The sequence below is a fragment of the Meriones unguiculatus genome (genome assembly GCF_030254825.1).
Source record: "Meriones unguiculatus strain TT.TT164.6M chromosome Y unlocalized genomic scaffold, Bangor_MerUng_6.1 ChrY_unordered_Scaffold_35, whole genome shotgun sequence".
In the NCBI taxonomy this organism is placed as follows: domain Eukaryota; kingdom Metazoa; phylum Chordata; class Mammalia; order Rodentia; family Muridae; genus Meriones; species Meriones unguiculatus.
In genome coordinates, this window is record NW_026843712.1 from 1 (window position 1) to 22,041 (window position 22,041).

At 40.7% G+C, this 22,041-nt stretch overlaps 1 protein-coding gene across 1 annotated transcript in view; it reads left to right on the plus strand.

Annotated features, from left to right (window-relative positions):
- Positions 1–3,495: 3,495 nt before the first annotated feature.
- Positions 3,496–22,041, plus strand: part of LOC110543549 (transcription initiation factor TFIID subunit 1-like) — an 82,528-nt gene continuing 63,982 nt past the window's right edge. The window contains 15 exon segments of the mRNA XM_060376867.1: positions 3,496–3,615; positions 4,216–4,330; positions 4,469–4,582; positions 9,164–9,286; positions 10,741–10,982; positions 12,545–12,736; positions 12,738–12,764; positions 13,167–13,385; positions 13,922–14,129; positions 16,425–16,601; positions 17,473–17,600; positions 17,701–17,808; positions 17,905–18,078; positions 18,916–19,089; positions 19,614–19,718. Coding sequence (XP_060232850.1) covers positions 3,496–3,615; positions 4,216–4,330; positions 4,469–4,582; positions 9,164–9,286; positions 10,741–10,982; positions 12,545–12,736; positions 12,738–12,764; positions 13,167–13,385; positions 13,922–14,129; positions 16,425–16,601; positions 17,473–17,600; positions 17,701–17,808; positions 17,905–18,078; positions 18,916–19,089; positions 19,614–19,718 — 2,226 coding nt within the window.

The window sequence follows — 22,041 nt, forward strand, 5'->3', positions numbered from 1 at the left end:
ACAAACAAACAAACAAACAAACAAACAACAACAACAAAAAAAAAACAGAATTAGTAGCAGAATGATTTGAGCCAAAATACATTTTCTCACTGACATGAGATTGCAAACTCAATCCTTCTTAATCTACAAACTCTTTAATGACAAAGAATGGGGTTGTTTTAATCTCTAACTTTGAAGAGAATCTAAGAATAGTATCTCAAACCTACAGGGACTTAAACATATTAGAAGAAAAATGCTTTGATTTGTGCTAGAGGTAGGATTGCTACGTACTTATTCTGAATTTACATTAAATCCTCATCATCCTTGTCATTAATCAACAATTTGAGACTGAACATTACAAAAAGAAAGGCCTGAGTTTGGTGAAAGCGGATACCTACTACCTGGAACTGAACTGACAATGGCAACAGCAGACAGAGCACATGTATAGGAGTCAAGTACAATGACAGAAATCAAGTATAGAAGTTAGAGCCCAAAACAGACTTATACAGGAGAAAAATGCACTACACCACCAATTTCACAACATTAAAGAATGCTGGGAATCTTTAATCCCAGCACTTAGGAAACAAAGGCAGGTGGAACTCTACCACCCCAGGACCATATGGCAATATATATAGTAAGTTCCAGAACAAGCAGGGCTATCTATGTTGAGAGACCTTGGCAAAGGCGTTGCAAGCTCCTCGTTGTATGCTGGTATCTTTGGCTTTCATCTACTGCCACCTCATTGATGTCTGAATAGTCCACAGCATCTTCTCTACTCCTATTACACCCTATGGATAAAAAACAGAGAATACTCAAGAAAAAGCAACTAGTTATCACTTTCTTAGCTGGTCCCCACTTAAAAGGGAGTGTACAATAGCTAGCCTCCTCCCAGACTCACACAATACTCCCCACAATCCACACTTCACCTTCATCATTTACCAAGGCACCGTCAGTCTCAGCCAATTCTTCATTCACCGTGAGTTCAGTGATGTGGCTGCCCAGGCCCAAAGCCCCCAAGCCTGCCACATGTTTCTGACACTCCTGAAAAAGGGACAGCCCAAGAGTCAAAATTAACAATAAACCTGAAGGTCCTACATGAGATCTATTTCCCTTGCTTATAACAAAGTCACAAATCCATTTGAGAAATTATTCCACAACGTGCCCAAGAAACATCATGTTCAAAAACTGTGTAGGAAATCCATGAATTCCAAACATTCCAGATCCAAACAAGATAGGTTCCATCCATAGTCCTGGCTTTGTAATAATTCCAGATCAGCAAAAGGCAGAAAAACATAGTTCTAACCGTCTTCAAGGAGGATCTTACCCAGTAGCGGTTCTGAGAGGTCTACTAGGTTTATCTATTAATTTTCCAACCAGGCAAGCAGACCGTTAGGTTCAAACAAAACCTCAGCGGCAATGAAAGGCACTTAACTGTTACCCTCTTTTCTCCCTGTTTTTCCTCAGAGTTGAACACCGCCTCTCCCTCCAGTGTTCCCCAAACCCAAGAGAAGGCGGATCCTCTGTGTCCCCAGAATGGGCTAAAACTCCCTCTACTACTACAGGTTCCCAACCGCCTGCACTCTTCCACCCCTAGTCTCCTGACACACTGCCCTCCGCCTCAGGCCCACGCCCAAGTCTCACATCATCCAAGAGGCTTTCACTCTCCAGCTGCCCTGATCTACTGATGTTGCCAAACGGGAAGCCTGTTAAAGTAAATGGGTCTCCTCCATCGGAATCGCCATCACCATCTGTGTCTGACATGATGGCGGCAGGTGGGCCGACACCCGTCACGTTCAGCCGCACAGCACAGCACAGCCTGGCTCCACGGGCCGGAAACAAATACTTCAGTCGCAGGAAAGTGACTCGTTCATGTCTGACGTATCATATCCTTCCGGAAAGTGAAAAGAAAAAACCGGAGTGAGCTGGCTGTCCTTCGAGATCAGAGACTAAGGTGCCCTACTTCACTGTTTGTGATTGGCCCACCCAAACTGTCGAAAACCTTCAGGTTGCTAGGGTAACAACGGCAGATTTTCCTCCAATAGGAACGAAGTTCTAACGGCTCATGACTTTTGCCCCCTGGAAACTTCGGGTCATAGGTTACAAGACCCGGAAGGAAGGATTCGAAACAGGATTTTCTGGATCGGGCCATTTTTCCAAAGGAAAAATGCTTTGATTTGTGCTAGAGGTAGGATTGCTACGTACTTATTCTGAATTTACATTTTTCCAGAGAAAAATGTGGAGCTTAGCATAGCGAGCGACCAAAGCTTCGACATTCACAACCTATAACAATTTCATACCTTTTTTTTTTTTTTTTTTTTTTTTTTTCTGAGCATTAGTGGACAAGGTGCTAGGTTTCGTTCCTGGCACCAACCAAAACAGATAGATGATAGATATTACAAAAACTGAGAGATGATAGATATTACTCCCTCCCCCATACACTTCCTGCCATTCGCTCTCCAGCTGTTTCTATCCTATCTCCAAAACAGATAGATGATAGATATTACAAAAACTGATAGATAGATGATAGATATTATTCCCACCCCCATACACGAGAGGGAACTTCGGGTCATAGGTTACAAGACCCGGAAGGAAGGATTCGAAAAAGGATTTTCTGGATCGGGCCATTTTTCCAACCAAAACAGATAGATGATAGATATTACAAAAACTGATCCTTTTTCGAATCCTTCCTTCCGGGTCTTGTAACCTATGACCCGAAGTTCCCTCTCGTGTATGGGGGTGGGAATAATATCTATCATCTATCTATCAGTTTTTGTAATATCTATCATCTATCTGTTTTGGAGATAGGATAGAAACAGCTGGAGAGCGAATGGCAGGAAGTGTATGGGGGAGGGAGTAATATCTATCATCTCTCAGTTTTTGTAATATCTATCATCTATCTGTTTTGGTTGGTGCCAGGAACGAAACCTAGCACCTTGTCCACTAATGCTCAGAAAAAAAAAAAAAAAAAAAAAAAAAAAAGGTATGAAATTGTTATAGGTTGTGAATGTCGAAGCTTTGGTCGCTCGCTATGCTAAGCTCCACATTTTTCTCTGGAAAAATGTAAATTCAGAATAAGTACGTAGCAATCCTACCTCTAGCACAAATCAAAGCATTTTTCCTTTGGAAAAATGGCCCGATCCAGAAAATCCTGTTTCGAATCCTTCCTTCCGGGTCTTGTAACCTATGACCCGAAGTTTCCAGGGGGCAAAAGTCATGAGCCGTTAGAACTTCGTTCCTATTGGAGGAAAATCTGCCGTTGTTACCCTAGCAACCTGAAGGTTTTCGACAGTTTGGGTGGGCCAATCACAAACAGTGAAGTAGGGCACCTTAGTCTCTGATCTCGAAGGACAGCCAGCTCACTCCGGTTTTTTCTTTTCACTTTCCGGAAGGATATGATACGTCAGACATGAACGAGTCACTTTCCTGCGACTGAAGTATTTGTTTCCGGCCCGTGGAGCCAGGCTGTGCTGTGCTGTGCGGCTGAACGTGACGGGTGTCGGCCCACCTGCCGCCATCATGTCAGACACAGATGGTGATGGCGATTCCGATGGAGGAGACCCATTTACTTTAACAGGCTTCCCGTTTGGCAACATCAGTAGATCAGGGCAGCTGGAGAGTGAAAGCCTCTTGGATGATGTGAGACTTGGGCGTGGGCCTGAGGCGGAGGGCAGTGTGTCAGGAGACTAGGGGTGGAAGAGTGCAGGCGGTTGGGAACCTGTAGTAGTAGAGGGAGTTTTAGCCCATTCTGGGGACACAGAGGATCCGCCTTCTCTTGGGTTTGGGGAACACTGGAGGGAGAGGCGGTGTTCAACTCTGAGGAAAAACAGGGAGAAAAGAGGGTAACAGTTAAGTGCCTTTCATTGCCGCTGAGGTTTTGTTTGAACCTAACGGTCTGCTTGCCTGGTTGGAAAATTAATAGATAAACCTAGTAGACCTCTCAGAACCGCTACTGGGTAAGATCCTCCTTGAAGACGGTTAGAACTATGTTTTTCTGCCTTTTGCTGATCTGGAATTATTACAAAGCCAGGACTATGGATGGAACCTATCTTGTTTGGATCTGGAATGTTTGGAATTCATGGATTTCCTACACAGTTTTTGAACATGATGTTTCTTGGGCACGTTGTGGAATAATTTCTCAAATGGATTTGTGACTTTGTTATAAGCAAGGGAAATAGATCTCATGTAGGACCTTCAGGTTTATTGTTAATTTTGACTCTTGGGCTGTCCCTTTTTCAGGAGTGTCAGAAACATGTGGCAGGCTTGGGGGCTTTGGGCCTGGGCAGCCACATCACTGAACTCACGGTGAATGAAGAATTGGCTGAGACTGACGGTGCCTTGGTAAATGATGAAGGTGAAGTGTGGATTGTGGGGAGTATTGTGTGAGTCTGGGAGGAGGCTAGCTATTGTACACTCCCTTTTAAGTGGGGACCAGCTAAGAAAGTGATAACTAGTTGCTTTTTCTTGAGTATTCTCTGTTTTTTATCCATAGGGTGTAATAGGAGTAGAGAAGATGCTGTGGACTATTCAGACATCAATGAGGTGGCAGTAGATGAAAGCCAAAGATACCAGCATACAACGAGGAGCTTGCAACGCCTTTGCCAAGGTCTCTCAACATAGATAGCCCTGCTTGTTCTGGAACTTACTATATATATTGCCATATGGTCCTGGGGTGGTAGAGTTCCACCTGCCTTTGTTTCCTAAGTGCTGGGATTAAAGATTCCCAGCATTCTTTAATGTTGTGAAATTGGTGGTGTAGTGCATTTTTCTCCTGTATAAGTCTGTTTTGGGCTCTAACTTCTATACTTGATTTCTGTCATTGTACTTGACTCCTATACATGTGCTCTGTCTGCTGTTGCCATTGTCAGTTCAGTTCCAGGTAGTAGGTATCCGCTTTCACCAAACTCAGGCCTTTCTTTTTGTAATGTTCAGTCTCAAATTGTTGATTAATGACAAGGATGATGAGGATTTAATGTAAATTCAGAATAAGTACGTAGCAATCCTACCTCTAGCACAAATCAAAGCATTTTTCTTCTAATATGTTTAAGTCCCTGTAGGTTTGAGATACTATTCTTAGATTCTCTTCAAAGTTAGAGATTAAAACAACCCCATTCTTTGTCATTAAAGAGTTTGTAGATTAAGAAGGATTGAGTTTGCAATCTCATGTCAGTGAGAAAATGTATTTTGGCTCAAATCATTCTGCTACTAATTCTGTTTTTTTTTTGTTGTTGTTGTTTGTTTGTTTGTTTGTTTGTTTGTTTCCAAGACAGGAATTCCCTGTGTATCCCTGGCTGTCCTGGAACTTGCTCTGTAGACCAGGCTGTCCTTGAAGTTACAAAGCTCCCCCTGCCTCCTTGAGTGATGGGATCAAAGTGGCATGTGCCACTATGCCCTGCTATTGAGCAGATTTTTGAAAGGAAAAACACTTTCAGCGGAGACCACCCAGCATTTCTGTTTTCTTTTGTTTTGGGATAGGGTGTTATGTTTCACAAGCTGGCCTCAAGCTTCCTATATAGCTGAGAATGACTTCAGGGGTTGGTTCTCCTGCTCCTGTGCCCTTTATGTTGGGATTAAAGACTTAGTGACTCAGACATTTGTTGTAAAGATATGACTTGTCTAGAGATTTGAGAGGATGAGAAATAAGAAAGTAATGGTGAATCCAGATGTGGTGACTCTAACCAGCACCCTAAAGGCAGAGGCAGAGAGGCAGAGAGAGGAGAGAGAGGCAGAGGCAGAGGCAGAGGCAGAGGAGGATGGATCTCTGTAAGTCTGACACCAACCTGGTGGTCTACATACTGAGTTCCAGGTTAGTCAGAGCTACTTAGTGAAACCCTGTCCCAATCAAACACGTAAGAATTAGCAGGTAGCGTTTGCTGTTTTGAGACAGGGTCTGGTCACATTGTGCAGCTGGCAGGCCTGGAACTTACTAGGTAGACAGACTGGCCTGGAATTCACAGTGTTTTATTTGCTTCAGCCTCCCATGTGTTGGGATTAAAGATATGTGAGTATCAGGCCTCAGCAGGCTTTTTTTGTTTATTTGTTTTTGTTTTGTTTTAAGAAATGAGAAACATACTGCTAAGTGGGAAAAACCAAGAGTCAAACATTTTGTAGCTTCTTTATGTATATATATTATTTGAGACTTGGTGCCATAATAAGTTGCTGGCTAACATGATTGTTAAATACTGTAGTAGAATGAAAAGAATATATTTCAGATTCAGAACGCTAAAGATTCTAATCCTAACTCCGTATTTCAATTATTATATGACATTTGAATTTTTCACTTGGAGTAAGTTTTCTTCTGCAACCAATAAAATTGTTAATGCTTTGGGAAATTTAAACTTTTGTTGACATGATGGAAAAGCATCTAGTAACCTCCGCCATCCCCAGCCCACCCCATAAAAAAGAGCCTTGATAACCTGACTGGAAAGGTCCTCTTAGGTAGCCACGTTGTGGAAAAATTATAGAAATAAGGTAAGTCAGGGCAAAATACATCTTTTTAGATTAAAATTAGTGGGGTGGGAAGCAGAGGAGGTGGATTTGGCTCAGCCTCTATTTTTTGTTATTTTATATTTTAATTTTGTGTGTGTGTGTGTGTGTGTGTGTGTGTGTGTCTGTATGGAAGCAAATGAGCCAACACATGTACAGCTTAAAAGAATCAGTTCTTCTGTCATGTGGGCCCTGGTTATCAACCTCAGGATTAGTTTTAGGATTAGTGGTAGGCACCTTTACCCACTGAGCCATCCTGCCAGCTCCCTTTGGAGCTTTTTGGTTGCTGTCTTGAGGGAGGATGTCATATAATTTAGACTGGTATGTAGTTAAGGATGGTCTTGAACACCTAACCATCCAGCCTCTCACTCCCAAGTGTTGAGATTACAGGCATGTTCCACCGTACTGGCTAGTAAGGGTGATGGTTGGAGAAGGGAAATATTTAGAATAAAAGAATATTTGGGCAGGTGAGGTAGTGGATGCTTGTAATCCCAATACTTAGGCTACAGGTGACTTTATGTCAAAACATTAAATACAGAATGTGGGGGGCTGGAGAGAGGACTCAGGAGTTAAGAGCTCTCTTCCAGGGGTTCTAAGTTTAACTTCCAGTAACCATATGTTAATTTACGACCAGCTATAATGGGGTCCAATGCCCTCTTCTGGTGTACAGATGTACATGCAGACAAAGCACCCATATGTATAAAATATATTAACAGACCTTTACCCAGTTGTGGTAGTGCTCACCTTTAATCATCCCAGCAGTTGGGAGGCAGAGGCAAGTGCATCTCTGCTACACTAACTCCAGAACCGTCTGTATAGCATAAAAATGTGTTATGCAGGCATAAAACTATGCAAACAGACAAGAAGACACGTTTCCTATGGGAATCAGCTTCCTGGAAGTCCCTAGCAAGAACCCTAACATGGCCATCTAAGCCAAAAGACATATTTTAAGTCCCACGCTTATTTGGTTACATGACTGGAATTGATGAGCTCCTTTTTTGCTGTTTCTCTATGATTCTTGAAACAGTACAATTAACTATTCAAGGAAACATTTCTAATAGATCACTAAAAGCTTTAGCAAATAAGAGTAGAAGGAAAATAAAATTTTAGGAGAGGTAATAAATCAGATTCAGCATCGGGAATTGCTTGTGGAATAAACCAAACATTGTAGGTGGTAAAAGGACAAGAGTTTTAGGGCTTTCTAAAGAAAATGTTTAATCAGGATCTGATAGGATAAATGCTCTGGATATTCCCGCTGCAGTAAAGCTACTACAAAACCATTACCTACCACAGGTATTTATGATGAGGCAGAAAGAAAATAGGCAAACATAGGAGGTCAAAAAGTTTTGTATTATACTATAAAGTTTTACGGACAGGCTAGTTCAAGCATCTTATCTAAGGAAAGGTTGTAAATCTTTAGCTGACCTAGTTCGGATGATTATTAACAACCCCTAAGTAACTAACAATAAACTACGTAAACAGACCACAAGTTTAACAAGCCCCTGGCCCTCTACTCACTAAATTGGCAAACAAGCCACTAGTTCTATGTTTGCTCCGCTTATGAGGCTGTTAGGCCAAGATTTTTGGCAGACACTGCTTCTACCAGGTTACTCTTTCAGTTAAAATATAAACTTTGTAAATGTTCCGGGGGATATGTCAACTTTAAGGTGCTTCTTTGTAAGATTACTATAAAAGTGTTGGCTTGACTTCAGTAAAGCACAGAAGATCCAAACCAATACCACCTGATGTGGGTCTGACTGTCATTTCGCCTCTCTGTGCCTTCCTGATAGCCGAATTCTCTGATTTTCCCGCGGTCACGGGGCACCCGAGGGGCCCGGTCCTCGGCACGTCTTTTTTTGTTCAAGGCCCACCTCATGTACAGAGCAAGTTCCAAGACAACCAGGACTAATTAGAATCCTTGTCTTGAAAAACCAAAACAAGGGAGCTGGAGAGATGCCTCAGTGGTTAAGAACACTAGCTTCCAAATGGACCTGAGTTCAATTCCTAGCAAACACATGGCAGCTCACAGCTGTCTGTAACTCCAGTCCCATGTTTTCTGTCATGTTCATTCCAAGGCATGTAGAATTAAGTTAATTATTTAAATAGAAAAGAAAAACAAAACATGTTGTTCACCACCAATTATTGAATATTGCCAGTAGTTAAAACAGTGAAAAGAATGATCAGCTACGACTGATAGACAAAATGAAAAAAAAAAAAAATGTATCAAGGACTTGGGAACTGCGAAGAAAATCTAGTTTTTTGTTTGTTTTTTGTTTTTATTTTTTTTTAAACTGGGAGAGAATATTCAACTAGATTGAACAATGGAAAACAAAACCTAGTATTAAAAGGAAACAGTTTCAGACAGTTCCTGGAAGCTCTCATACCCTATGTAAAAATGAATATTTGGCTATACAATATCTTCCTCAAAACAGAGGCTATATCTTCTCTATTGTTTTTATGTTTTGTTGGTTTGATTTTTGAGATGCGTTTTTACTATGTGACCCTTTTTGGCCTCAAACTGAGATCTACCTGCTTCTGCCTCCTTTGTGCTGAGGATAAAGGCAAGTGGCACACACACACACACACACACAACTATTTGTGTATTCTTAAAGGGTTCATAATACTTCTGTGACGTTTTAAATTCTTGAGGGTTGAAGGGAGCTCCAGGGTATTATATAGCATTCTTCCACCTTCGTTTTAGCAGATTATGAAGAAGATGACTATGATGCTGACTGTGAAGATATTGATGGCAAGTTGATGCGTCTGCCTCCTCCACCCCCAGGACCAGTGATGACAGAGAAGGACCAAGATGGTAGTACTGGTGGTAAATAAAAATGGTCTACTTTCCTTTTAGGAAAGAGTTTCTGTTCATAAAATCAGGCTTTTGGCATGTTTAAGGGGCTTAAAATACATTATGGAAGGATGGGGCTTAGAGAATAATTATATATTGTCAAATGATGATATTGAATAGAAGTTTTCCTTTTAAAACGTTCAGTAACAGACAGTCAAGTAAATTAACCTGCTGCTTCTCAAGTTAAGCTGCTCATCACAGTTACCTAGATACCTGGTTCTTCTGCAGTGTTTGATTCAGAAGTGTTTCCAAAGAATCTTATTTTTAGACTGGTTCTTACTATGAAGCCCCTCATTGATATTTGTATAGTAGGCCATACTGCCTTCAAACCTATAGTAGCAACGTGTTTCTTAGTGCTGGGATTACACGTCTGAGCTACCACCTTCTTTGTTCCACCAAGTCTTTCTAATGCCACTGAATTATGCACTTGTATTTGGAACTTACATGTTTTGAAAAAACAAAACAAAACAAAACAACAACAACAACTTTAAATCTGGGCATGGTAGTGTATAGTGTACACTTATGTTCCTGTACTCTGAAGGCAGGAGGATGACTGCTATTTTGAGGCTTCCTAGGACTATGTAACAAAGCACTGTCTCAAAAATCAAGCTTCTGGAATGCAGAATCACTCATATTCAGAATTTTCAAAGATTGTCATGGTATTGAGCTGTCATTTCACCATTCTTATCCCTGTAACGGTGTTATTTCTGTCATAGGGGAGACAATAGAAAAAGAACCACTTCTTTTTTGTTGTTCTTTTGGTTTTTGGGTTGTTTTGTTTGGTTTGGTTTGGTTTGGTTTTGAAACAGAGCCTCACTGTGTATTGGTGGCTGGCCTTGAACTCACAGAGATTTACTTGCCTCTGTCCTGAGTGCTGGGATCAAAAGTTTATGCCCTGATGCCCAGCATTGGTCTTTTGTATTTTGAGCTTAGATTAACCTAAATTCCTCTAGTTGGAACTTTGAGCCATTTTCTTCAGTAAATTTAGTAGATAATTCAGAGTAAATGTTATTTAACTTCATGTATAGCCTTTATTTTTTTGTTATTATGTGGGGTTTAATGTTCTCCATCTGATAGATCTCTGAAATGAACATAACAGGGCCTGCTTAATGTGAAGTATCAATATAATTTCACAATTAATCACAATATTGGGCACAGTATTGGTCATTAGTGGAAAGTAGTAAATGTAGCGATACTGTTTGTTTCCTCTCATCACAAGTCTAGGGTACCAGGTCCTAGGTGAGTTGGGGATGGTGGGAAATGACAAGTTGGATGTGTTTCCTGGCCTGCATAATAGCAATCAGGGTCCTTGGAACTATATCCCCTGTCACAGAGCCATGCCTAGTAGCTTAGAAGTGGTTGTTGGCTGATTTTGAAGAACTGTGTTCACAGGTACATGCCAAAGGAGTTTCTCTTCCTTTTTGCAGTGTCTGAAGGTGGAGAAGACATTATCTTGCCCTCCATCATTGCCCCTTCCTCTTTGGCCTCAGAGAGTGTGCACTTCAGTAGTTCCTCTGACTCAGGATATGAGATGGGAGCTCAGGAAACAACACAGGCAGAATCTGAGGATGGAAAGCTGACTCTACCTTTGGCTGAGATTATGCAGCATGATGCCACCAAGCTGTTGCCACGTGTCACAGAAATTTTCCCCGAGTTTAAGCCTGGAAAGGTACTTTGCATGGAGAAAGTCCATAGTGAAAACTGACTTTTTTCAGAGTCCAAGTTCTGTAGTTATAATGCTGAATATACAGTGAATGAGATTTAATGATATTCTTACTCAGTGGCAGCTAATTATTTAAATAGGAACTTCTTATGCTATAATAGGTCATTTTTTGAAATTGTAGGTATTCATAGGAAATGTGAGTTAGAATGTTTGCATTTACCATCCAGCAAAAAGAAAAAAAGAAAAAAAGAAACAAAAAACAAAAACAAACAAACAAAAAAAACAACAAGCACGTCCTGTTGCCAAATGTGACTGTGAATGCCTTTAATCCCAACTTGAGAGGTAGAGGCCAGTGGGTCTCCATGACATGTAGGCCAGATTGTTCTATGTAGAGAGTTCCAGGACAGCTAACGCCTGTCTCAAACAACAACAACAACAACAACAAAGTTGGCCTGTTAGTGGCTGGTGACATGGTTCATTGGTTAAAGATACTTGCATGCATGTCTGAGGGTCTCCTTAGATCCCAAAAATTTTTCAGAGAGAACCAACTCTTGACCACCACACGTGTATTATGGCATGGACACCTGCCCGCGCGCGCGCGCGCGCGCACACACACACACACACACACATTAATTCATGGCTATTAAAATAAATTTCCTGATAGAACAAAAAGTATACCAAGTGTCATAGTTATTGTTCTGTTGCTAAGAAGAGACATAATGAGCAATGCAACTCATAACAGAAGGTGCTTAATTGGATGCTTGCTTCCAGTTTCAGAGGGTTAATCCATGACCATTATGTCAGGGAGTACAATGGCATCTAAGCAGTAGCTGAGAGCCTATGTCTGGATCTGCAGGCAGAGAGAGCTTGAGACTGGGTCTCGCCTGGACTTCAGAAACCTCAAAGTCCACCCCCAGTGATACACTTTCTCCAATGAGGCCCACCCTTTAATCCTTCCCCAAAAGATTCACTAACTAGGAACACAACATTCAAATGTTTGAGACTGTGGGTTCTATTCTCTTTCAACCATCACATCAAACTGAGCCGTGTAGACCTTTGACCCCAGCTACTAGGACGCTCAGACAGGAGGATCATAAGTTCAAGGCTTCCTGGGCTTCAGAGTGAGTTTGAGAACAACTGAGCAGCTTAGTGAGACTCTGTCTCAAAAAGCTGAAGACTAGCCAGGTAAGGTGGTACATGCCTTTAAACATAGGCAGAGGCAAGTAGATCTCTAAGTTTGAGGCCAGCCTGTTCTACATAGAAATTCCAGGCCAACGCTGCATAGAGAGACCCTGTCTTAGAAAACAAAAATAAAACAAAGCTAAAGATTGGGAATGTAGCTTAGTGGTAGAAAGCAAGTCCCTAGGATCAAATCCCAGTACCACCAGTCCCACCCTCATCAAGAAAAAGGAAAAAGAAAAAGAAGGAAAAACTGTCCTTTTCAGGGACAACATGTTTTGTGGTCTGAACTTAGCCCTCCTTCATTTTTCTGTCCTGCAACTGAATAGGCCACTTGAGAGTTTTTCAGATACTGAATCTCGGACATGCTAGTATATTCTGTGTTCTAGGTGTTACGCTTTTTACCGCTTTTTGGACCAGGGAATAATGTCCCATCTGTTTGGAGGCATGCACAGAGAAAGAGGAAAAGGAAGCACCGAGAACTTATAAGACAGAAAGAGCAGATCCAGGAGGAGTGCTCAGTAGAATTAGAAGTCAACCAGAAACCTCTCTGGAAATAGGACTACGCTCCACCCCTCCCTTGCAGAGCAATGTCTCTCTGATGATGAAGTAGGCAAAGCAGACATGGGATTAAAGTGCACAAGGGAATATGTAGAAAGCTCTCTCATTTATGTCAAAGTTGGAACTAACACTTTAGCATTAAGAGGGCTTTTTTGCTAATTATCAGTGAGTAATTATGAGTTAAATCCAGTGGTCTCACCTTCCCTGTTGTAACAAAATATTTGGTGAGTAAGGAAAGGCAGGATAGATGATGATACTTTGCTAAATACAAAACTATGACTCATGGACAGAACATGCCAGGATGTACCTCACAGTCTAATCAGGTAAAATTCTTGCGCCAGGGATCATCCTTGTGGTTCTTCTAAGTCTCCTTATAATTATTAATTCTCTGTAGACTTAGGTCCTTTGGTACAGGAAACCCCCACCTCAACATCTTTGACTCTGTTACAGATCACAATGATGGCTCCTGTGAAGTCCAAGCTTTCACAGTCAACTGGAGACACTGATAAAGTGATGGATACCAAACCAAGAGTGGCAGAATGGCGTTATGGACCTGCCCGGCTGTGGTACGATATGCTAGGTGTCCCTGAAGATGGCAGTGGGTTTGACTATGGCTTCAAAATGAGGAAGATTGAATATGAAGCTACAACAAAAGGCAACCAGATGAAGGTAATCAACTCCGGTATATGAGAGGATTCAGTGTGTTCACAAGGGTTTTATCATTTCTACAAACTTCTCAGCTGGGAACTTCTATGGTAGAGTCTTTAGTAGAAGATTTACACAGTAGGGCATATGATCTTATAACTAGGCCCGATTTTAAGGATTATCTTTTTGAAATGGGTGCTGTTCCAAAGTAGCAGTTGGAGAGGGGGCAGATATAATTTTTCTGTATAAAGTAATTTGCACAAGTAAAACCTCTTTTTTTGTTCTGTGCTGGAGATTGATCCCAGGGTCTTGCACATGCCAGACAAGTGCTCTACCACTGGGCTATTCCCAGTCCTTGGCTTTTGAAACAAGGTTTCACTGTGTATCCTGGACTGACCTCAGATTTGGAATTCTCCTTTTAGTTTTCCAAGTGCCAGGAGTGCAGGTATTGGACACTAACCCTGGAAAAGCACCACTTGTAACATCTCATGAATCATTTAGGATCTGGTTGTGAACTTTGATCAGTACTGGTTGATTTATTTTTCTTTCTACTTGTACAGAAATTAAGGACACTTGATGAAAGCGATGGCATTGATCTCCTGGCAGATGAAAACTTCCTAATGGTGACACAACTGCATTGGGAAGATGATATCATCTGGGATGGGGAGGATGTCAAACACAAAGGAACAAAACCTCAGCGTGCAAGTATGGCAGGCTGGATTCCTTCCAGAAAGACCAGGAATATGATGGCTTACAATGTTCAGCAAGGTGTGTTTCTGTGCTGGCACTATCTACCACACAGTTCTTCATCTCAGTCATCATAAAAGTGTTTGTTAAACACTTTTAGGCTGCTGAGGGATAGTGAAATGCTTGAAATCTCATGCCTGATTTTAAAAATAATCGTTCAGGAAGGCAATTTATCATTTTATAATTTTTTTCTCAACCCGGTTAAAATAAAGAATACTTTTTTAGTTGGGCAGTTACTGGCACATGCTGTTGATCCCAGCACTAGGGAGGCAGAGGCAGGTTGAACTCTGTAAGTTGAGGTCAGCCTGGGCTACAGAGTGAGTTCTGGGATAACCAGGGCTACACGGAAAAACCAACCAACCAAAAAAAAAAAAAAAAAAAAAAAAAAAAACAAAACAAAACAAAAAAAAAAAGCCAGACAAAAGCAACCCTCCATTGCCCATGCACACACAGACACACACACTCACAAATGTGCTGAACAGTATGAAAGCAGTGTCAGAAAGGAAAAGTCTGGTGTTCTAAAGATTATTAGTTACGTTAATTTTTTTTTTTTATATTTTGTTTTCTGCATGTATATGGTTAACTTTAATTACTTGATTCATGTTGAGATGACGTCTTTCTTTTTTAACTGAAGCTGACACTGTGTAGCCCAGGCTGTTGTCTTTAACCTCACCATCTTTCCAGTTCACACTTCCCAAGTACTATGATTACAGGTGTTTGTTGTCATGCCTGTTGTGAGTCAGTGTTATAATGCTGTTTGGTTGTTTTGTTTTTTGTTTTTGTGTTGTTTTTGATAGGGTTGCTGTATAGACCAAGAACTACCAGAGATCCATCTGACTCTGTCTCCTGAGTGCTGTGGTGGTGTTGTTTTTGGAGACAGGGTCTTGCCTATCTTGTATCCCAGATTAGTATCAGATTTGCTGCATTCTTCCTGCCTCGGCCTCACAAGTGCTGGGAATACATGTGTAAGCCACCACATCCAGCTATATATTCTGTGGTTTTTCTCTTGCTTTTTATTTTTCATTTTATTTATTTATTTATTTATTTATTTATTTATTTTTGGTTGTTGTTGGTGTAGTCCTGGCTGTCCCGGAACCTTATATGTGTAGAATAGGCTGGCCTGTAACTTAGAGAGATCTGCCTGCCACTGCCTCCCAAGGGTTGGGATTAAAGTTGTATGCCACCTTAAATTTTAAAATATTGTGGAACGGTGATTCTCTCCAGTTCTATTTAAATACTTTATGGGTTGCATATATACTTGAGACATCAAGTCTTGCTGTGGATCCCTGGCTGCCCTTCTTTCCCCCATCTCTGCTTCCTATGTTCTGAGATAAAGTGAGAATTCTGCCACACCCAAGTCAGTTACATAGTATACTTACTCTACTTTTTTGTTGTGTTTTGGGGACAGGGTTTATTTGTGTAGCCATAGCTTTCCTGGAGCTCACTCTGAAGACCAGGATGGCCTCTAACACACAGAAATCTACCTGCCTCTGCTTCCCAGAGTAATGGGATCACAGGCATACACCATTGCACCTGTGATCTCTCTGTCTGTCACTTTCTCTTTCTCTCTCCCCCCCCTCTCTCTTTCTCTCTCTTTCCTTGAGACAAAGTCTTGCCATGATTCACTGCTTGACCTCACTCTATCTCTGCTTCCCAAATTCTAGGATCAGAGGAGAGTGCTACCACCCCAAGACAGCTACATTGTATTTTTGATACAAGATCTTGATGTGTAGCCAGTCATGCCTCAAGCTCACATTTTCTCAGTCTCTGTGGGCATAGTATTTGTATTTTGTGCATAAAATTCTTAGAAATGAATTTTTTTACTTACCAATAATTGCTTTATTTGCTAATATAGTTTAAAAACAGTATTTATCACCATAATTTTTAATAATTTATTTTTGTGCATTTGAGTTTTGCCTGTATATGAATGTTTGTATAATAGGGTGTCAGATCCCCTGGAACTGGAGTAATAGTATTTAAAGCTATCATATGGGGGCTGGGAATTGATCCTAGGTCCTCTGGAAAAGCAGCCAGTGTTCTTAACTCCAGCTCCTCACCATAATTATTTAGATAGCCCCTTAGTAAGTAGGCTGTTTAATTATTATAAATAATATTGCAATGAATATTTTATCTGCACTGGTTTCTGTCAGTGAGATATACATGATCTCTGATAGATTCATCTTGATTAGCTATATGAATAAATGCACTAATTAGTCCTTTTTCTGTTTTCTAGGATCATGACTGAAAGAAGCAGTAATGTTTTGTTTGTTGACTGTGTTTTGTCTGTGAACTGTTTTATCTTCTTGTTTTGGCCAGGTTTTGCAGCCACAGTGGATGATGATAAACCTTGGTACTCCATTTTCCCCACTGATAATGAAGATTTAGTATATGGACGTTGGGAGGACAATATCATTTGGGATGCTCAGGCCATGCCAAGGATTTTGGAGCCTCCTGTCTTGACACTTGATCCCAATGATGAGAACTTGATTTTGGGTATGTTGATGTTAGAAGCCAGTGTTCTGTTATATTTGACATTGTACTTAATTAATGTCAAAGGGCAAGAAGAAATAAAAAAAACTGAGAGAAGACAAAAACTGGGAACTGTTAGGTGATGGTTTTTTAGAAAGAAGAGTTGTAGCTGCCAGTTTCTAGTGTATGAGTATTGTTTAGGAAAAACAGGAATGTTGAAAATTGTATCTTTTAAGATATCATCAGCCATGGCTGGGCAGTGGTGGCAAGCATCCTAAATGCCAGCACTTGGGAGCAGAGATGCAGGTGAATCCCCGAGTTCAAGGCCAGCCTGGTCTACATAGTGAGTTCCAGGACAGCCAGGACTACATAGGTAAACTGTCTCAAAACCAACCAACCAAACAAACAAAAACCATCAGACATTTACTTTCACTGGAGTGAATTTCCGTGTTTAAGTAGTCTGGAAGTGGAGTTAGAGATCTCTTAGAAAATCCACAGCTATCAGTGGGAAAGATGAACTGGGACCCGGTAGCATGGATCCAGTTATTTAAGAAGCCAAGGCAAGAAGACTGTAAGTTCGAGGCTACAGAGTGTGTTCCAGGGCAGAATTGGCAACTTAGTGAGATTCTGTCTTAAACTTTTGCAAAAAGAGGTCAAGAGAGTTGAAGATACAGATCATTTAAAGAGTCCTTGCCCAGCCTGTATAATACCTTAGTTTCATTCCTTAGTATAGCTCATAAGAATGAAGGAAAGGGCATCAAAAAAGGGAAGAAAAAGAGGTAAAGGAAGAGGAGGAAAGAAAGAAAATGAGCATTTAGGAAAGCAAGGAAGAGGAGAAAAGAAAATGAGCCTTTTGGGATAGTAATTCCAAAGTAATTTCTTGTTATAACCTCAGAAATCCCCGATGAGAAGCAAGATGCTACTTCTAATTCCTGTTCCAAGGCAAGTAAGAAAGAATCACCTCTGAAGAAGAGTCGAAGAATCTTAGGAAAATCAAAAGTCACTAAGGAAGAGCCACAGCAGGTTGGTGGAAAAAAAAAAAAAAAAAGACTTGGTATTTAGAAGAACAAAGAAAGGTATTAGGAAAGGGTAGTCTGATGATGCTTATTTGATCTGTCATTAGAACATGTCTCAGCCAGAAGTGAAAGATCCATGGAATCTCTCCAATGATGAATATTACTATCCCAAGCAACAAGGTCTTCAGGGCACTTTTGGAGGGAATATTATCCAGGTACAAAAAGCTGCTTTGGTTTTGATGGAGGATATGGGTAAATACTGCTTGGGAAGGAGTTAGTATTTGCTTTTAACTCTCATGTTTCCTGTTTAGCACTCAATTCCAGCTCTAGAATTACAGCAGCCCTTCTTTCCCACCCACATGGGAGCCGTCAAACTCCGGCAGTTCCATCGCCCACCTCTAAAAAAGTACTCCTTTGGGGCATTATCTCAGCCTGGTCCACACTCAGTCCAGTCTTTGCTGAAGCACATCAAAAAGAAGGCAAAGGTATAATTGACTCCTGGTTAGAAGAAAAGGTCTACAAGATAATTGGGGTACAGATGGGGGGCTATAATGGATATTGGATTATATTAGGGAATTGTTTGTCTTCTCAGATGTGATAGTTTCGTTTTGGTTATGCAGAAGAATATGCTTATTCTTAGAAGATACATATGGTTATACTTAAGGACAAAATATATCAGCGTTCAAAACTGATTTAGCAAATTCTGTAGAAAATTTTCAGATAAAGAGGAAAAATGTTTAAGGAGTGAAATAAAAGATATTCAGAGTACTAGTCTTCGAGTTTTAGTGGTATGTTTAAAAGTTTCCACAATGAAATTGTAAAAAATGTCATACAAAGAATGTTTTGGAGAAGACTGACAGTTACTCCACTGAAGGACTATTCACTCTGCTCAGATGTTGGCCATAGTTCCTCAGTATCCAAGTGAGCTCCATAGTAAGGGGAACAGAGACTGTCTCTGACAAGAACTTAGTGGCTGGCTCTTTTACCATATCCCCTGAGAGGGTAGCAGCCTTGCAAGGACACAAATGAAGACAATGCAGACAGTCCTGATGAGATGAAAGCTAGGATCAGATTGAAGGGTAGGAGCACCTCCCCTATCAGCAGACTTGAGGAGGGGCATGGCAGGGGATGACGGAGGGAGGGTGGGATTGGGAGGTAATAAGGGAGGAGGCTACAGCTGGGATATAAAGTGAGTGAGAGTAATTAATATAAAAAATAATTTTAAAATGAGAATGTTTTGGTATTATCTCAGATTGGATGATAACAGTGTGTGTAGTTTATCTTCCTGTGAGAATAGGCTGTTTTGTCTTCATTCTATACAGATGAGAGAAAAAGAGAGGCAAGCCTCAGGTGGTGGAGAGATGTTTTTTATGCGCACACCTCAGGACCTCACAGGCAAAGATGGTGACCTTATACTTGCAGAATACAGTGAGGAAAATGGACCATTAATGATGCAAGTTGGCATGGCAACCAAGATAAAAAACTACTATAAACGAGTGAGACTTTATTCCTATATATATATATATATATATATATATATATATACATACATATATATGTATGTATATATATATATATATTTATGATTTTTGTGGGTGTATGTTTAAAAATACTCATTTATTTTATGTGCGTGAGTGTTTTGCTGCACAAATGTATGTATGTGCACTACATATGTGTGCCCGGGGCCTTGGGAGGCCAGAAGAGTATGTCAGTCCCCTGGAACTGGAAGTGTAGATGGTTATAAGCAACCATTTGAGTGCTGAGAACCACACCTGGGGCCTCTCCAAGAACAAGTGTTCCTCAACTTGGAGCCATCCCTCCAAGCCCTGAATGTTTGTTATCAATATACCTAATTAGGTTTGTAGTGATAATCTGTGAACATATATTTTGCTGTATATATATTTTGGGGAGAAAGGAGGGGTATGTCTTGTTAATAGCCAATGCTACCCTTTTGGAAGATTACATGAACCTTTATTAATTTTATTATGTGAGTCTAACTGAGTTTCTATGTTTCTTCTAGAAACCTGGAAAAGATCCTGGAGCCCCATGTTGCAAATATGGAGAAACTGTTTATTGCCACACATCTCCTTTCCTGGGCTCCCTTCATCCTGGCCACTTACTGCAGGTGAAGAATTCTTTCCTGTCTTTATTCTCTCCTAAAGAATTGACAGATTATTTCAGCAAGTATACTGAAAGAGAAAAGATATTGCTCGACTGAAATAATGTTTATGTATTACATATAAGGTAGTATTATCCACTGGAGGTGATTGTGGGTATGAAGTTACGCACCCTTAATCTCAGCACTTGCGTGCGAGGCAGAATGTGAGACAAGTGTGGTCCACATATTGAGTTCCAGGTCATCCAGGGCCATGCCCCCAAAAGTGGAGGGGTCTGGAGAGATGACTAAGCAGATAAGAGCATTGGCTTCTCATGAAGTTTGATTTCCCAGCACCTACAAGGCAGCTCACAAACAATTTTAACTCTACTTTCAGGAGATCTGACCCTTCTGCTAGTCTCCTTGGCTACTTTATCCATGTGGTGCAGACATGGATGAAGACAAAACACCCATACATTTTTAAAAATTTTTAAAAGATTTAAAAGTAAAATATTAGTGTAATAGACTGGACATAAAGGACAGGAGGATCAGAAGTTCAGGGGATCATCCTTGACTGTGTAGCAAGTCTGAAGGCAGTCTGGTATATAGGAAACTTTGTCTCAAAAAACAAAACCAGCAAAATAGAAATATTAGTATGACTTAAAAATTAAGACAAACTTTTTTTCTTGAAAGTAGCTCTCTGTGTTGTTTTAGATTTTTAGTCTAAATATATAATGGTGAGGATTTTTATTGTTTGATTTGTGGGGGTTTTCTGTTTTCTGTGTGTCTGTGTCTGTGTCTGTGTCTGTGTCTGTGTCTGTGTCTGTGTCTGTGTGTGTGCTTTTTTGACCTAGTATCTTACTGTCTAGCACAGGCTGACCTGAAATTTATCCTGTAGCCTGGAATGGCCTCAAGCTTCAGGCAATCCTCAGCCATGTGAGTGCTGGGATTGCATGTGGGCTAATATAAAACAATTTTGGAAATACACACTGGCCAGGGTGGTAACGGTGGTAGTGGTGGCACAGTCCTTTAACTCCAGCACTCGGGAGGCAAAAGTGGGCTAATCTCCGAGTTTGAGGTCACACTGGCTGGTCTACAGAGCGAGTTCCAGGGTAATCAGGGCTGCTGCTAGTGGTGCCTGTTTGTAATCCCAGTACTAGTATGTCACAGGCATGAGGACAAAGAGTTTCAGTCGAGCCTTGGCTATAGAGCAAGACCATGTCCCCAAAATGAAAAAAATAAAATAAAAAATCAAAAGCCAAAATCACACCAGCAAGTATATATAGAATTAATGTAGGTGATAGCAGTTTTAAATTCTTTGTGTGAAATTAGTTTGATTGAGGGACTAGGGATGTTGCTCAGTGGTAGAATGTTTACCTAGCTTATTCGAGGCCTACCATTCGAGGGTTTGTGCCTACCACTGGCACGTTTTGGTGATAAATAATTATGGACATTGTTAATACTGAGCCATACTTGAATGTTATGGACTTGCCTAAGTAAAGTGCTACTTTCTGTGCTTTCTACTGAAGATTATAGTGAGGTCCTTTGGTAATGGCTTTGAAAAAGCATGATGGAGGTCCACAAATTATGTGGGACAGTCTCCAGAACTGCCCCCCGTTTCATTTCTCATGCCAATCTTTTCCTTTCTTTTTTTCTCTCTCTTTCTTTTTTTGAGACAGAGATTTATTCTGTGGTTTAGAAGTGGCCACGAACTTGGCATATAGACAAATCTGGCCTTATACTTGTAGCAGTGCCCCTAGTTCAGTCTCCCAAGTGATAGGATTGATTACAGGTGTGATAGGATTTAGGTGTGTGGCAGTGTCCACAGCAATCTCAATGGGGCATTCCTTTTTCCTTGCATCTTACTTATTTATTTCACTGTTACTATTGCTAGCGCGTGTGGGCCTGTAAAGTTCCTTTTTAATCATTTCCTTCTAGGTTAGTGGGGCCAGACTGTGCTGGAGGATTAAACCTGGAGCCTTGTGTATGCAAAGCAATTTATCTACTACCGAGTCACACCCTTAGCCCCTCTCAGCAGATTCTGATTATTGTTGGCTTTCCTATTACTGTACTTTTCTTTGTTGGTTTTTAAACAACCCTACTCTTAAGTGACTATATTTATAATTTCTTTTTTTGCACTCTTTATTTGTTTGTGTGATGGAAGTTGGAGGACAACCCGCAGGAGTCTTATCATATGGTTCTACCATCTGGGTCTTAAGGATTGAATTCAGGTTTAATTTTGTTGGCAAGGGCTATTACCTGCTGAATACTTGATGGCTCCTTTTGTTTATTTATTTTTTCATTCCTTTGAGATGAGAGTCTCATCGGGCACAGTGGCACACACTATGTAATC